Source organism: Urocitellus parryii, chromosome 2 (genome assembly GCF_045843805.1).
Source record: "Urocitellus parryii isolate mUroPar1 chromosome 2, mUroPar1.hap1, whole genome shotgun sequence".
NCBI classification, from domain to species: domain Eukaryota; kingdom Metazoa; phylum Chordata; class Mammalia; order Rodentia; family Sciuridae; genus Urocitellus; species Urocitellus parryii.
The window spans coordinates 216986770-217004673 of record NC_135532.1 but is presented as its reverse complement, the minus strand read 5'-3'; the positions used below and the strand labels follow the sequence as shown (position 1 = coordinate 217004673).

Below are 17904 nucleotides of genomic sequence, written 5' to 3'. Positions count from 1 at the left end.
TGGGACTGGCCAGATGCTTCTTATAAGCTTGAAAAGACTCAGGTGCTGTGCTGGGGTCAGGAACACAAAGAAACATAGTCCCCTGGAGAAGACAGTGTCAAGGCACCATGACAGTGCAGGTTGCTAAAAGCAAAGCACTTGCTAGGCAAGTGCTCTGCCACTGAGCTCTGTCTCCAGCCCAAGCCACATCACTTCAGTGACATAGATTCTTTCACGTGCATGCAGACCCTAAAGTTCTTTGGAGAGCATTATTATTTCTCAGAATAGTGCTGAGCTCTCTTCCTGGGTTGTCACATGTCTTCTTCCCTAAGCTGCTCTCAAGGCCCAGACAGGCACTGTCCTGTGTGTGTCTTTCTTAGTACATAGAAGAGCAGGGAGGTGCCACTCCAAGCCAGGCAGGGCTTCTTATCCCACACCCCTCCCTCCAGGCCCTCTTTGCATGGAGCATATTAGGAAGCTGAGTAGAGAAGACAAAGTGGGTCCTAACTTGAGTCCTACTGGGTTGGAAATGTCTGAACAGTGTCGACGATTTTTACATGAAAGATGAAGGACATCTCATGAAGGAAATGCAGGACCCTGTTCCAGGCCCCTTCAGAGCCTGCCTGCCCAGGCCAAGCAAGAATCACCAGACCTAGGTACCCAGGTGACTGCCACAGTCTGGCTGGGCACAATCAGGAGCCACTTGTTAAAAGAAACGAACTTTATTTTTAGAACCACACACCAAACAAAACAGCTCCTCAGGAAAAACCCTCAGAGCCCAACTGCCACCACAGGCTTCCCACAAGCCTCTCCCTAAACCACAAGCCTCTCCACCTCCCACAATCCTCCTCCTCTTGGGGCCGATTGGCTGGGTCGAGTGGGCAGAGCCAAAAAAGTCCCCCAATGAGCAGCTCCGTAGTCTGAAAGGGCAGGGAAACAGCCCAATGAGCATCACTGCAGAGGAGCCAATCAGCTAGAAGTTGCTGGGGCCGCTGTGAGCCAATCATCAGCTGCCAGTCTGAAAGTTTGCTGGGGCCTCTTCAGCTGTGGCTCTCAACAGGTGACAGCACTCCCTGGAGCCAGCCCTGGGCCAGGAGTGGAAGGTGCTGTCTGGCTTAAGCCTGAGCAGGAGTTGGTGTGGCCTCCTCCAAAGAACCTGTGCTTCATGGGAGGCAGATGAACACCTCAGCTAGACGGGGTACTGTCAGAAAGGGGAGCAGGGGAATGGAAGCTGGGAGAGCAAACATGTGCCCAACAAAGGTGCAAATGGAAGAGAAGAAAACTGATGTAATGAGTACTACCAAGGGCCAAGTGCCTTTGCTTACACCTGACCTGGTGTTTCTTTTATAAACTCCAGGAACGGGAGTATTATTACTAGGGGACTAAGGCTCAGAGAAGCTAAGAGACTTGTATATCACCACACAGCCGGGAAGTAATTCAAAGATAAATTTATCAGACTCCCAAACTCTGTGATGTTTCCATTAAGCCTTTGTCCAGAGACACTTTCCTTTTCATTCAAGTTGAGTGAGAAGGCTGCTGTTTTGGGTCATGGGGTAGCCCGAGGCTCAGGGCTGAACCTGGGTCAGTAGACCAATGTGTGTCTTAGCTTTGTCACTTCCTGCCTGTGACAGGAAGTTCCTCCAGACCCTCCCATGGAAGGGTGGCTGAGGTATTACTCTGGCCTCGTGCCTGACTTGTTGAATGACTGAATGGGGTGTGACAAGACCACACCTTTGTCCTTCCTAGATGATGGCTTTGTTAGAATCAAGGGCCCGGGAGCCTCACTTCCTCATCTGTGTGACTTAGGACTCTGTGCAGATCTCCATGGGCTCTGTTAGCAGTGAAAACCAGACCCTCCAAACTCTCCACACTGGAAACAGCTAGATGAAGAGGGTTCTCACCTTGGCTTCCCTTGGAAGCCTGTAAAAACCTCGAGCTCAAGACGGACCAAGTCCATGAGAACTCTAACCTTGGGGCCCAGACATAGCAATTCTGTAAAACCCCAGGCCAAATCTCCAAGTGCCCAGTTGAGCACCACTGTTCTAGGTAGGGCCCTGAAGAAGCTCTGTGACTGCCATCTTCTCTCCCAGGTGAGGGTCCAGAGGTGGGAGTTTTGCCTCAGCCAAACAAAGAGGTTGAAGAGAATCAGGTGATTACTCAATTGATTCGAGCTTCTTCCTGGTGGTGGGGAGCTGGGCTGACCCTGGGAAGAGGGCCCTGGGAAGAGGGCCCTGGGAGCGCTGCTGGGGGCAGTGCTGACACTCAGCACCAGCAGTGAGTGCCCATTTCTCCTGCTTTCTGGTGAGAAAGCAGGAAGCACACCTGGACCTGGGTGCACCCCAGCAGGGCCAGGTATTTCCAATGCTCACATGCATGCACGCACACACGCATGATGCACACTCTCGGATACATGTGTGCACACACCCATTTCATGCATGCACACACACCCAAGCTCTGCTCTCTCCCAGGCTCTTAGAAAAGGGAAAGCCCTGAAGAGCGGCTTGTCAACAAGAGAAGGGGAGGAAGAGAGAGGCCTCGGGTGGAGGAGGAGAGTCCGAGAGGCTGGACACTTGGCTCAGGAGGCTGCAGGGAGAGTGACAGTAATGGCACATGCAGGGAGGTTCTGAGTGGAGCTGGCCATCCATCTCACCATGGTTTGCTTGAGTCCAGGGCAGCTACTTCCGTTCCTACGCAAGAGCACTTCCTGCCAGACTCCAGCCTGGCCTCTTCCTGGGCGGATGAGGGTGGGGCACTGAAGGAGTCCCTGCAGAGCTTTCTCTGCCAGCCCCTAGACTCTGGGACCTCTCCCCACTGTGTGCCACCTTGCTGCCCTAGGCTGAGGCCTGAAAGTGCTCTTCCTCTGAGAGAACCTTGGTCTATGGCTTCCAGGATCCCCTGAGTCCTCCTCTGGCCGGTGTCCTCCAAACCACTGTGCTTGCTCTAAAATGGTCCTCGGGGGCATCTGAATGTGTGCTTTATATCAAATTGGCACAAACATTTAGCTCACATGTGACTGTTGGCCCCTTATTCCCCAGCCGTCTATGTCTGTGCATCTGCCCAACCACTCAAAAGAGAGAGAGAGAATTTTTTAATATTTATGTTTCAATTTTTGGTGGACACAACATCTTTATTTTATTTTATGTGGTGCTGAGGATTGAACCCAGCACCCCGCGCATGCCAGGCATGCGCATTTCCACTTGAGCCACATCCCCAGCCCAATATACCTATTTTTAAAAATGAGATTTTTCAGGTCTTGACATAGGAAAATGTCCGTGACGGATCCTTATACTGCTGCCAGTGCAGCCAAACTTGCAGGTTTCAGTGAGGGGCAAGGGGGGATAAGAAAAATGAAGACTCACACATATAGATTTTGAAGACAAAGCTGGGATCAGGTGGAACACTGCTCTCTGATTGAGAAGTAGAGCTAAAGAGTTACACCAGCAATCTTTATTTACATATGTCTCATTATCAGGTTAAAGGCTATGCATGCATTGTTCTTTGAACTTGGAAAAGTTATAGAAGTAGAAACATCTATGTAGCTTTTCCACAGCTGCAATCCACAATTGCAATGTGCAATGTTAGGAGCTTTGTGTAGCGCTCAAGAAAGTCCATTGTGTTAAGTTACTGTTAAGTGGGCAGGCTCAGGACTAACAGAGCTGGTGAAACATTGTGGTTGTCTAGTAAGAGAGTCCCTCTATTCCCAGGAGCTGTGTGCCTGAGATCAAGGTGGAGGCTCGTAAGATTCTTGTGCAGATCCTCCTCATGCAGGGCATTACCACAGCAGCTAGGCATCCTGCACCTTTGCAAAGGAACCTTCCCAGGCACCAGGCATGCCACAGCCATGAGGCCATCAGAGACCACAATCCCAGACACTGCTCTCCCATTCTGTCACCTCTCTCCACATCCTTAGAATTACAAAAGTAAGCTATAGACTATGATACATATGTAGTTTTTTTTAAAATTAAACCTCTTATGAATGTTTGTCTACACTGAATATCCAAGCAGAAAAACACAGAACCCATTCCAACAGTGGTTCCCTCTGGTGAGTGGAGCAGACAGACAGAGGAAGAACAATGAAGCAGTCTGAACATGATTTACAGGGCTGTTGCACCATGTTTATCACTTCAAAGAGAGTGAAAAGGTTTCCTTTAAATTTCAGTTCTGATCCCCCTTCCCTTCTGCCCCCCACTCCTCTGCAGCCCTCCTGAGGTTAAAGGATAAACTTGGTCATAGTAAAATGGTGATGAGCTTATCTGAGCATTCAGAATCCATGAATCGGGCAGCATTAGGCTGCCATGGGGCCAGAGCTCCACGGATGGGAGGCAAGGCAGAGGAAATACACAGATACCCCTGGCTGAGGATGGGGTTGCATCTTGATAAATCCACCATGAGTTAAAAATACCCTAAGTCCAAACAATGCATTGGGTCCACCTAACCTGCCAAACGTTGTGGCTTAACAACACAGCTCACTGAGAGTCCCGGTGGCTTCTCCTCTTGATCTTGTGGTCGACTGGGAACTGCAGCTCTCTGCTGCAGCCCAACACCAAGATCATCTTACCACACATTGCCAGCCTGGGGAAAGATCCAACACCAAACTCAAAGTACAGTTTCTTACAGCATTGCTGTGTTAAAAGACTTAAGTCCGAATATCTGTTTTTGATGGGTTAAAGTGGAAAGGCCTCCGTGAAGGGTTAGTGTGGTCCTTTTTGATTGGTTACATTTAATAGCGTGCTTGTTTCTGATTGGCTACATTTCAGTTTTGTGTTACTGTTTCTGTTGAGTTGAGCTTTGGATGGCTTGCATTAGAGCCCCAGGGTGCGATAGTTGTCTCATCCTAATAAACTTCCAATTCTTTCATTTACGTATTTATTTTGGACATTGGCTGTGTGAGTCATCTTTTCATCACTATCATAAATTGCCTTAGGTAAACAGCTTAAAAAGAAGGAAAGGTTTATTTTGGTGGATTGCTTCAGAGCTTCCAGTCCATGGTTGTTTGATCCTGTTGCTTTGGGCCTGCGGCTACACAGAACATCATGGCAGGACGGTGGGCTGCAGGAGGCTCTTCACCTCGTGGTGGCTGGGAAGGAAAAGAAAGAGAAGAAGGGCCAGGGTCTTCAGATCCCCTTCAAGGGGATATAAAGGGCCAGGGCTTTTATATTGCTTTCCAGTCCCAATTGCTTCTTTCCCCCAAGTCCCACTTCCCACAGTCTCTCCCAACAGCACCACAGGCTAGTGACAAGCCTTTAACCTGTGGGCCTTCGTGGGACATTGTAGATCCAAGCCACAGCAGTGGGGGTACCTGCAATGCCAGAAGTCCTCTCACTGCTCAGGAACCCTGGTGACGAGACCACTTAGCAAACAGGAAGTCAGCACATGAACACAGAGTGGCCCGGTGACCTCGCCCAGCGACCTCTCACACAGACACTGGACCCTCCTCCCCACCTGATGTGCCGTCTCTTCTCTGTGTCTCTGTTCAGCCCACCCACCACTCAACAGGGAGACCTCCAGAGACGGTGACTGCAGTGCCCCCAGACCACCCTCAGCTGCACGTTCTCCAGGGGCTAGTAGAGCATTAGAGGAAAAGCTGTCCTAGCGCTTTTTATGCAGCAGAGTAAGGAAGACTTGATTTAATGGGGAGACCGTGGAGCCGGATATGGGGTCCGGGCGGTGAAGACAGATCTCAGCTGGGATCCACTCCATTCATTTCCTCCTGTGGAAGCCCCCAGCCACATGGGCTCCCTGGCCTTCTCTCAGCAGGGTCTCCCTCTCCAGTCCCATTCCTGGAGCTCCCACCCATCCAGGGCCCATCTCCTGGGTTGAGACTCTCCATCTGCCTTCTCTCCTACAGCATCCTTGAGGGCAGAGGCTGCAGCCATTCCAAGATTCACGCAGAGCCGGGAACATGGAGGTGCACAAGATTCGTTGATGAAGTAGAGAAAGAAAGGGGAAGGATGGAGGGAAGGGAACATTTCCCATTTTTACCATAAGAAGGAGGGTTGATTTTATTTCATCATTGCTCAGTTTGTGTTTTATTTTAGTGTGATTTTGCTTATGGCTCCTCTGGCTCATCTCTTTTCCTTTTCTCTGCAGTCACTGCCAGACTCTCTCAGAGTCTGCTGACCCAGCCAATCCGTCTCTACAATAATGGCAGCCATTTGTTAAGCTCTGTGCCAGCAAATTATACAGGCTATTTTCTTGTAGACAGCAACTCAGCGCTTGGAGATAGGTGTTCTCCCCATTTTAAAGGCTGGGAAGTCCAGCTGGTGAGGAGTGTGACTGAGATTTGGCCCTGATTTATCTGGAACCACAGCCTTTGCTCACTACCATACTCAGGTTGCCTCTCCTTCACCACACTGCCAGGGGGGCCAGGCACACACCCACCACCTCAGCCTGACGTCTGCTTGGACCCTCCATCCTGGCATTTCCCAGTCTGAAAAAACTCCACAAAAGGAACAGCAAGACGAATGCTGGATTCTTCTGCTTATTAACTGGCAGAATAATGCCATGGTGCCTTTCAAAGTTACCCCCACGAGTGACTGATATTTTTAGTAGTTTTTATGGTGCATGTTGTTTATTTTTTTTATATCATCATGAATCCACAGATTTTTATAGAATCCTTGCACTTGAATCTACTGCAGTCGTTGTTTGATTTTCAACGTTCAAATTCCTCCATCTTTGGCCATTCTTTTCATTGACTCTTGGATCCTTTTGGCAGAACCTGATATCTCTGATGGCTTCTGTTATGGTTTGGATCAGGAATGTCCCCCTCAGGCTCATGTGCTGAATGAAGGCTTGGTCCCCAGTGCAGCAAAGTCCAGAGGTGGGGTTGGGGGGAAGTGATTGGATCATGAGGGTCTGATCTCATGGGTGGATTAATCCATTGAGGGATTCAGAGCTAGATGGGTTGCTGAGAGGCGGTAGAGACTGTAAGAGGTGGCACCTCATTAGAGGGAGTGGGTCCTGGGGGTCTACTCTTGGGGACCATATCTTGTCCCTGGTCCTTTCTCCTCTCCCTGCTTCGAGGTGGAATGGACTGAGGAGCTTCCTGCCATGTCCTGTTGCCTTGATGTCCTGCCTCACCTCAAGCCCAAAGCAACAGAAATGGCTACCCATGGACTGAAATCTCCGAAACAGTGAGTCAGAATAAACCTTTGCTCCTTGAAGTTGTTTTTCTCAGGCATTTTGTTTATCAATGAAAAACTGATGATCAGATCATCGTCTCTGTGCCTTCAGGCTAAACAAGATGTGTCACTTCATCCTGCACATTTGCCTCATCAGACCTGTAATCAAAGGTGCCCTCATTCCTAGGAAATGATATTTAGAGACCAGAACGTGGGAGTAGAAGTAGACATTGCTACTGGGATGTTTTTACTTGTAGGTCTTTTCAGCAGGGAGAGCTAGGAATGTAAATTTTTCAAAGAGAAAAATTAACCAGAAAACTTCTATCTTCAGCACCTTCCTATTGGAATGTTAGACTGAAAATCTCGGGTACTAACAACACTATTACTCATTTATCCAAAATCACTTTATGTACTTTAAGAAGGGACATAAGTTTCAAAACAATAGCACCAATATTATTACTAACAGTAAGATGAATGAGTACAGTGCGAGATTTCATGGGTTTTTCTTGGTCCTCAACATACCTGCCACCACAGAGTGTAAAATAAAAATACTGTTAGAGTCATTTGAAGTAAATGAAGGTTTGTGATTTTGTTGATGACATGATAGACAGCTTAGTTAGTTGATTTCTGTTTTATTGATATTTTTAGAGATCATTTTGTTTTATGTTTCCCTTTGATTTTGTTTTATAAGTATAAAACGTTTATTTTCTAAAGTTAAAACCATAAAACAAGAGACATTCAGAGAAGTCTAGAGTTCTTTCTTTCCTTACTCCCATTCTCCCCCCGCCCCAGACGAGGACAATTTTAATTAACATTTGCTTTATCATCCTGTTGTTTCTATATAAAAACAGGCAAATATGTGCATGTGTGCATGGCTGCGCCACATATAATGACAATTCTTCATATACGTCTTCCTATGCTTCTGAGCGAGACTCCCATACCCATTACTGAAATCTGGGTGAGTGAGGCCGGGCCATTGCCCTTGGGTGACTTTGTTGCCTTGGTAGGTCCCTCTCACCCACATCCCAGGCCATTAGTTCCCTTGGGGTAGGGGCGAGGAGGCCCGGGTGGCTGAGCAGGGCATGTGGGGACCACCATCACCCTCAGCCAGAGCAGCCACACTTCTGTTCTACACATTTGACATACACATCAAATTTGGTTGGAAAAGTGGTTTCCACTAACTGAAGGACAAATCCTAAGAGAAAATGACCACATGCCAACATCCAGCCAAAGGCTGCAACTTCTGACCTCCGGAAGTGGCTGCTTGGAGGCCACAGGCTTCATGCAGCTGCTGGGATGGGGTGGGCTCCCTGTCTGGGGCGGCCTGATCTTCAGTCCCAAGAAAACCCAGGTGGAGGAGAAAGGGAAGGAAGAAATGCCTTTATGCAGGGAGTTCCTCACACACATTTGTGAAATGTCTCGGATTAAAGAGATAAGAAAATACAAAGGAAATTGAAGAGGTTGCTAGAGATCCAAGCAAATTGTCATTTCGCCCTGAGTATATAAAATTAAAAATGCCCTCCAGATATGGCATTAAATCACCTCAAAATTGGCAGTCCCAATGAAAGATGGGTGTGCACTGCGGGGTGGCGACTAAAAGTCTCAGGGGTCAGTCCAGTTGAACTGGGCTGACTGGTCTGTGCAAAATAACCACACAAGAGACACAAATACCTTTTTATTTGGGGTTGCTGTGACGGCTCCTCTGACCTTAAGGGTCCGAAGAAAGAGCACTCGCTGACCCCTTTTATTGAGGAGAAGCTATTCAAATGACACAAGGGGTCAGGTTTCAGGGGGCTGAGTCTGTCTTCATGATGTCCACTGTCAGCAGGTTGACTGACACCTGGGTAGGCCACACCCAAGGGCACAGTAAGAGAAGGGGACACACACAAGGCACTTCCATGGAAGATTCTGTCCTGAACAGGGCAAGGGGTTATATTACAAAGGAACAGGTGAGCATAGCTCCACCCATGGGGCTGTAGCAAGACACACCCATGCACGAGACACTGACCCTCGGACCCAAGAAGGGTGGGGAAAGCTCTGCCACATTTCTGTGACTGAGCGCCTCAGCACCCAGCCAGGGAGTGTGACTCAGTCACGTGTAAGGTTGGTCTCCCACATATACACTGAGTTTCTTTTGTTCTTTGTTATATCTTCCTCTACTCCCACAAAAAAAAAAAAACCCACTCTTTATTGTGCAAGTGGGCAGGCAGCTGACACAAACCACACACACACACACACACACACACACACACACACACACCTGCACCCCAAAACCCCAGGCTCCCTGGACATGTTACGATTATTACACAGTGCATGGAACCATGCCTGGTTCATAGTAGGTGCTCAGCAAACATTTCTGGAATGGACAAATGAATGTAAATCAGTTTTTCCATTTTAATGAATCAAATGGATAAAAGGCACAAACTTGGCTTGTCCCTGTAAAATGCTTTCCAGCCTCTGTCCTGGACATATTCCAGAAGTGATATCGAAGTAGCATTTTCCATTCCCATAATCCACAGCCCAGAAGGAAGGTGTTGTCAGTCTGTGTCCCGTGATGCTTTGAATCTGAAGTGTAGCTAGGGGCCTGGCACAGCTCTGAGAAAGCTCTTTATGAGGTCATCCTGTCACCCTTGCCAGATCTCCCCAGACAGAGACCCGTCAAGCCCTTGAGGCCCCACAATGCCTCGCCTTGCCAACTCTCTTCTAAAAAGCCTCATTAGCAGAGGCCAGTTTGACGGCGTCAGGAGGAAGCAGTGCCTCCAGTATTTGAAAGCCCTGAGGACGCTGCAGCACGAGGGGTTTAAGGCCGTGTACTTTGGGGAAACTGATATCCCGGAAAGTCTCGTGACCGGGGAAGAACTTGGCAATGGATATTTCCTGCAAACTCCAACTTGGTGTATCGTGCACGCAGGAGGCAGCCAAGGATGGGTGCCGTGGAAATACCGGACGTTCCTAAGAGATGAGCTGTGCACCCAGCAGGAAGACCACCTCTTCTTCGAGTTCTGTGATGTGGTGAAGAAGAACTATGGGAAGTGCGCCATCGTGGTCAAAGGGAGAAGGCAGCAGGATGAGACGAGGCCCCAGGAACACAGAGACGCCGAGGTCCAGGCCAACCTCCCAACAGTCATTAACTTAACAAGCATAGTGTGCTGCCCAGAGGTGGCCAAGTCCTACGGCCATCAACTGCTCTGTCTCCCCTCCCATTACAACTACCTGAACCCTTTAGACTCAGCCTGGTGTTCTCTGAAGTGGTTCATCATCAATAACAGGAGGGAGTTCTGTCTACAGTCCATCGACAGCGTCTACTCCTACCAGTGCATCCTTCTCAGTGATTTAATCAGCAAAGGGATTGAAAGGATAAATCCAAGCAAGTGGAAAACACTAACCAACAAAGTTCGCAGATGGGAAAATTACTATCTTGGGAAATTTTCTTAAGGGCAATTCCTCCAACACAATGTGAGGCCCCGCTACACATATGGCCTTTACCACCAATGCTGTTGAGCTTGGTTCTGGACTATTGCCCCAAAGACATTTCAACAGTGACCGCACAGGGCCCCGGGGAGGCCAGAGAAGTTCCCAAGGATGTCAGAAGGTCCTGAGTTTACTGGAGGCTTCATTAAAGCTTGTTAGTAATTTAGGCGTCTCCACTCTCATCCTGTTAAGGTGACAGGATTGGGTCAGTGGGAGGATTAGGGCCAACCAACCCAAAGTTTGGTGGCCTATAAGGGTGGGCAGAGCTAAAGCGTGTGTGGTCACATGTAGGCCTTAGAAAAAACAGAGAACCAAGTGAGTCTGCAGTTATAAAGAAGTCAAAAGTAAGTAGTATAGAGATCAGTTTCAGACCACCAAAACAATGCCCAGGGAGCCCCTTGTCATTTGCAAGAGACACTGTCCAGATGGGGGCCAAGCAAGATGCTGTCTTCCCTATTATCCCTCTTCCTCATCAGCAAGGAGGTGGAGGGTGAGTGGGGGGCGTTGGAGGAGATGGAACCCCATCCAGAACCCCTGAGGCAAGTTGGTGGCCCCTACGAGGGGCTTGGGGAGAGATGGCAGGGATGATTCAGGTGGGACTTGGGTGGATAAGTGCCATGAATGAGATCAGTGGAACCCATTTATCCACCCAACCCTCCATCCAACACCAAGAACCCCAGCAGGGACTCACTAGAGTTTGCCATGGAACTCCGTCAGGACCCTGTAGCTGAGACACCTGATCGGTATAACACCCCCACATCCAAGTTTGGGGCCACCCCTAATGTAGGTTGTAAGGATTTGTGGTTGTAGAAAAAAATTCCTGACCCCCATTAAACACATCATAAAATTCACTCCTGTTTATGTGTGTGCAGGCAGTAATTTTACAATAGAAGTAATCACCCTGAGGTGTGTGAAAAGTAACTCACGTGGGATAATAAGAAAGGCGGGGATACATGGGAATTTTGTGCTTTTTGCTCAGTGTTGCTGTGAGCCTAAAATACAGCTCAAAAAATTAAGTCTATTTAGAAATAACTTAAGAAAGTTCCTCTTCAACTCCTGAAAGACTGAACTGTATAGAAGATTGTGAGACCAGGTTCCTGACAGCAAAGTGCAGAAACCATCATTTTCTTTGCTACTTTCCCTCCTGAACCTCCTGATATTATTCAGAAAGGCTTCATCAGATGAAAATTGACATTCGATGCTTTTTGGCAACTAATTAGTACAGCTTTTATTGTTGAGAAGGGAATCCTAGGTTCATTTTAACTGGGGGTTCAGCTTACCCCAAAGAGCCAGCCACTCAGAACTACAAAGCCAAGTTGCTGCAGATGCTACTTTGGGGCCAATGGCACTGAATCAGTTTGCTGTGGCTGCTGTAACAAATTACCACAAATGTGGTAGTTAAAAATAATGGGAATTTACTCTCCCCTGGTTCTGGGGCCAGAAGTCAGAAAACAATTCCAGTGAGTTAAAATGAAGGTATTAACAGGGCAGCACCCCTCTGAAGTTTGGGGGGCATGTTCTCTGCTTCTTCCAGCCTCAGAATGGCCACCAGGGTTCCTTGTAGCCTTACCACCTTCTCCTCCTCCTCTGTGCAAATCTCCCTCTGCCTACCTCTTACTCTCATCTCTGTATTTAGGGCCCACAGGAATAGTCCAAAATCATCTCCACATCCTAAAATCCTTAACTTGACCGGCTACAAAAGGACCCTTTTCCCTGTAATCCTCCTGGCTCTGGGAATTAGGACTGGGATCCATTTGGGGACCATGGTTCAGTCAAGTCCTGCTGCTAACGAAATTCTGCATTTCTCCTTGGTAACTAGCCTGGCGAGACCAACTCTTCTTTGCAGAGTATTTGCATGGCCTTTTTCTCTGTCACTTAGGTTTTAGGATTTAAATTCCTTGAGAGAAAGTTGATAGTATTCAGACTTCCTTGGTCACTTCAACATGCTATCGCTGTGCAGGTCCACATGAGCGGGCTTTGCCTCAACACCACACTTATCACACACGTATGATGCGAGGGCTTCCTGACAGGAAGATTGGATTCTGCACCCAAACCTCGTGTCACTATTCGGGCACGTCTCTGGGTGAGTCAGTTACTCATTTAACTAAGTGAGTTTATATTTGATCCCAAAGGCCAGAGATGTAGGAATGACTATCATCTGTAGATTTTATCAGCGGAAAAACCTGAGGCACAGAGATTGTGGAGCTCGCTGCCTCTCAGAGGACTAAGATTCCAATCCAGAGCTCGTCCGTGGCCAGAGCCATTATTCAGGCTGCCTCTTCCCAGGGAGAAGTTCATCCCAACCTCAAGACAACCCCACCAGGTGGTGCTCATCTCTCCCACTTCTCAGGGGAGGAAACAGAGACGTGGGCAAGTCACGAGGACAGTCAGATTCTCCCGCCCGTGCTCCTAACCACCAGGCTGAGCTTGGTTGTTGAAGCCCAGATTTTCTTATCACATCAGATATCAGCTGGCAAAATGACCATCTCCAGCTGGACATCAGAACAAAAGTGCATTTCCTTGCAAAATTGAGGAGGAGGCAAAATACCTTTGAAAGACCCATTATTTTGCAGGGAGAAAAATCATTGCATGTGTTTAGGCTCTCAGATGAACAAGATAAACCAACAGGAGCTGTTTTTGTTGGAGAACCAAAACAATTTAATAAAATGGGTTTAGAATTCCATTCCTTTGAGGCCTTGTTTAATTGTTAGAAAAGCATGCAGAGGAAAGAGGACATCAGTATAAACAGAGAGATCAAAGGGGCCACCTACAATGTGCGATTTAGTTACATAAGGTTGCATTCATAAGTAAGAGATGTTGGTTTGTAGTTAGCATGGAAACTTCCAGCAGAAAGTTGTGCTCTGAGAATCGGATGGACCTCGTTGGGATCCCAAGTTTGCACTTTATTAGCTATGACCCTCTGGAAAAATTGCTTTACTTCCCTGAGGCTCAATTAACTCATTAGTGAAATAGGTTGAGGGCTTTAAAATAGTGTCATATGTGCCAAGTCACTACATTGTCTGCCACATACGGAGCGCTCAAAAAACGATACAGTCCAGGCTGAGGTTTTAGCAAATGTGTCCACAATTAGACCTAATGCAGCTGCCCTCATTTCCCTTTCACTCTCTGAGGAAAATTTTTGCTTTCTTTTATCGCCAGGATGTAAGAGCAGACACATCTTAAGATGCTTTGATCAAAGGAAACTTTGTTCCCTGGTATTTCTTTTAAGACCATCTGCAATCGGTTAGGGAATTAATAAGAGGTTTCTTCTGGTATGGCTGGTGAGTCCAGCCCAGAATCTCTAGAAATTGCCACATTTCCCGCATGGTATGAAATTAACAGGGGGTGACAGTACAGAGCCATGCTGGGCTTAGCCGCACACCTGTAGACAAGTCCCCTGGACCAGTCTCTGATGTTAATGGTGCTATGCTTCTGAGTGGTGGCTGATGAGACATCCTGTCCTCTCTGACCTTTGTCATCATCAACAACCATATCCCTATTCCCTTGGCATGTACCAAGAGGACCTGACGGAGGTGATGCTTTAGAAAACAGAGCTGTCCTCACAACAAGCCCGGGAGTACATGAGCAAATGAACTCTGGGAATTCAGGATGGACGGAGCCCCACTAGCCAACCAAGGGGCGAGGCTGCCACCCAGGAGGTACACATTCCTTCTATGTGTGATGGTTTTGCCACATGCATACTGTCTTTTACATCGGCCTCATTCCGTTCAACCACCCACCATGTACAAGAGACAGGATGGTGATCCTTGAGCTCATTAAGAAAAAGAAAAACACATATAAACAAAACCAGGTCGGGGCAGTGACTCATTCATCTAGACACATCCACACCAGCAGTGATGGGAACTCAGAACCAGAAACCAAGTCTTCCTACCAGGAAGCCCTGGGACCTATCTTGAACTGACACCGTGTGCCAGCTGAGATTAGGCTGGACTCTGAGTAGCCCAAAGACACAATCGGTACCACACACTTACCACCAAAAACAAGCAGTGTCATTGTGGCAGTTCAGGGGTGACATGATGGAACCCTGGTCATCAAGAGCCTGTGTTTCTACTCCATTACCCTAGATTTACCTAGGTCTCCATTACCCTCCATTACCTAGATCTGTAACTAGGCCTCAGAATCACCTAGTTACAGAGTCCAAAGTTGCTGCTGGACAAGCCATTGCATTAGCATCCCAGGCAGCAGAGAAGCAGAGAGGAGGAGAGGGCACACCTGTCCCTTTTGAGCCTTCCAGGAAGACTCAACACAGTACTTAAACATGATTGAAGCACAGCCTTCATTTTGGAGCAATATGGCCAGGTAAAATTCATGATTATTCCTAGGGAGGGGCGAGTGGATGGAGGTGACCAGTGGTCTTGGCCATGCTCCCTGCCCTCTTCTGGTTCCCAAGGGTGGGACCAGCCATGGGCTCACCACATTTTCCAGTGCCTTCTGTGTGCCTGGCAGTGCAGGCCAGGGCCGGGAAACCAAGGAACATTAACCTTGGACCCTCCAGGTTGGGGTGGCTCCTCTCGGTCAGCACAGAGAGGGTTCGGAGCCCAGGACCTGCTGCTGGGGGTGCCATGGAGGATGCTACTGGCAGAGGTGACACAGGAGCCAAGAACAGAGCGACGGTGGGGACTCACCGTGGGATTCACCAATGCACACGCGGCACCATCACTTCCTCACCTCAGTCACCACAGCCTGGCCTTGGTCCCTGTCACGTCACTGGTACCATCTGTCAGAGATTTTATGACTCAGACTCTCACCAGTCTTCCTTTCACATGACCCAGACCCAGCAGCACGGCAGGGACAACCACAAGCCTAAATCCTGTCTCTGCCTCCCTCCCACCAGCTGAGGGGCTTTAGAGAGGGCCAGGAGCCTCTCTGAGCCTCGGTTTTCTGGATGATTCTAACATCACCCTCTGCGAATCTGTCCTGAGGCAACAGGTGTGAATAAAGCTGGGGGAGGAGGAAGGGCTGAGCAGGGCTCACTCCCTTCCCTCTCTTCTGCCAATCATGGGACCCAGCTCAGCTACCAGCTCTCCCTCCGCCCACAGCTTAAAGAACCCATCTCAAAGGAGGGGCAAGGAGGGCCTCACCGAGAATCACCTGGGAAGGCTCAACCCACAGATTCCTGGCCTCTCGCCCCCAGGATTTGAGGCGGTGGGGCTGGACCAGCCCAGGAAACCCTCCTCTATTCTCTTCCTTCCAGACTCTCCCACGTCCCTCCCCAGGCTTCACTCTGGAACAGAGGAGAGATTTCACCAAAGAGCCCATCTCAGGCATGGCAGGAAGAACACCCCCCCTCCACCTTGACCATTTGGGTGTTTCTTGCAATGAAATATGAGCTCCCCAGGCACACCGTCCGGCACATGGAGTTAGTGAGTCCTCAGGCCTGGCCCGCTTGTCTTTCTTGCTCGAAGGCATTTCTGATGCCAGCTGCTTTTCTTCTTTTCTGCTTCTAATGTGTTGCAAGCTTGGAAATCAAATACATGTGTAGGGGATGTGTGTTATCGGTGAGATCTGCATGAAGGCTCCTGGAGACCTCCTGAGGCAGAGAACATGGATTTGTTTATGCCCTTTGGGACATCTTTCAGCTGCCTGGGGCGGTTGTCTATTTTTTACATACGCATTCTCACTTATGGTCCAGAGAGCTGCTGGATAGCTGTGGTCCCAATGGGGGTCCAGGCTGTGGCTTTACCAACTTATCTACCTACATGCATCCAGCCACGCATGCATGCATTCAACCAATTATTTAATATCAAACTCGGAGTCTCTGGACTTCATTTTGGAATGCAGTATCACTCACTCCGATGAGTGACGGATCATCTCCCCCTAGTGGTAGAGGAGTGTATAGGAAGTAACTGAAAAGAAACCACCACCCCAAACACTTAACAGAAATGCCACCACTGCTGTTGGCAGTGACCCTTAGGTCATCTTCTACTAAATTTTCCAAGAAAATGGACAGATCTTCCATAAATTCCAAAGCTGAGCTTCAAATCTCAAAGCCTAGAAAGACATCTGTATTTAAAACAAACAGGAATATCTACTGGCCAGACTGATTTTGATTCCCAGAATGTATCTTGGATTTGGGAGGCACAGGGTGGGTATGTATGGAAGGAAATGTGCCCAGGAGTCTGGGTCTGAGGCCAGGCATGCTGAGACTAGGCCATGCCCAAGCCTTGCAGGGTGGGCAGCAAGCAGAGGCCAAGGCCTGGAGCAGGCTTCCGGACCAGTGGGGGTGAGACCCTTCACCTGGTTGCAGCAGGGTGGGAGGGGAGGCCAGGGCCGTACTTCTGGGTCCCGTCTGGCAGACCATGGAATCCAAGGGCCTCACACCTGTGCTCCTCCGTCATGCTCCCACAGGTCCCCAGGCCATAGAGGCTAGTCAGAATGGTCGTCTCTAGGGCTCCTGAAGAAGGCTGGAGCAGCTGCCTACGAGGCTGAGGTACCAGGTTAAGTGAGAGTCACTTTTTGACTGTTTTGAGATTCGTAGCTTGTAGCCTCAGGGTCCGTTCTGCACACAGAAGTGGTGAGGAGTATCCAGCAATCCCAGACCAATTTAAGAAAGATGTAATTCCTTAACTCCTCACGTTCCGCCCAGCCGGGCCAAGGTGGGGCACGTATCTGCTAGCATACTCACGCACGGTCCCCACGCAGCCACCAGCAATGGGACCACGCAGCCTCCATGCTTATGGCTCTGGCCTCACACCCCTCCATTCTGCTATCTTGGGAGAAGAGAAAGGTCTTCAGGTGCTGAATAAAAGAGCTGGCCAGTCCTCCTCTCCCAATCAGAGAGCCTCCTGGGAGGCCCTCCCGTCATCCCAGCAAGCAAACTGGGTGAGGGCACAGGACAAGGCACACCCCTGGGCACCTCTTGTTCTCTGATGACAGGACTCTGGGAGTGAGCTCTTCTGAGACTCAGTGCCCAGCATGGCCCATGGGTCACACTCTGCAAGTCCTCCCCACAGAGATCTCCAGGGGTCATCACAGGGCCAGCTCTCCTGGATGGCCTGCACAAGCCTCCCTCCACCCCAACAAAACCACCAAAATGACCCCACTTGCAGGGGTGTGTAGGAGGGCAGAAGGGCCTGGGGGAGAGCTGGCGGGCTTCCTGCCCCTGGGATCCCATCCCCCACAAGCGGGGCCACCTCTGCACAGGCACCCAAGACCCGCTACCGACAGCTGGGAGGCGCGACAGGAGGGGGCTGCAAACCTCCTTTGGACACGGGTGTGTGTGCATGAGAGAGAGAGAGAGAGAGAGAGAGAGAGAGAGAGAGAGAGAGAGAGAGAGAGAGAGAGAGACTCCAACTTATTCCAAAGACTAAGC

The 17904-nt window shown here is 49.2% G+C and overlaps 1 protein-coding gene across 1 annotated transcript; it reads left to right on the top strand.

The window, feature by feature from the left end:
• Window positions 1–9779: 9779 nt before the first annotated feature.
• On the top strand, window positions 9780–10535 carry C2H21orf140 (chromosome 2 C21orf140 homolog). The gene has a single exon (XM_026393510.2). It carries the CDS (start codon window positions 9780–9782, stop codon window positions 10533–10535), a length of 756 nt encoding a protein of 251 aa, XP_026249295.2.
• Window positions 10536–17904: the final 7369 nt, after the last annotated feature.

What these genes read in the sequence shown, in the direction of transcription:
- C2H21orf140 (XM_026393510.2), top strand. Translation starts at nt 9,780, where the DNA reads ATGCCTCGCCTTGCCAACTCTCTTCTAAAAAGCCTCATTAGCAGAGGC.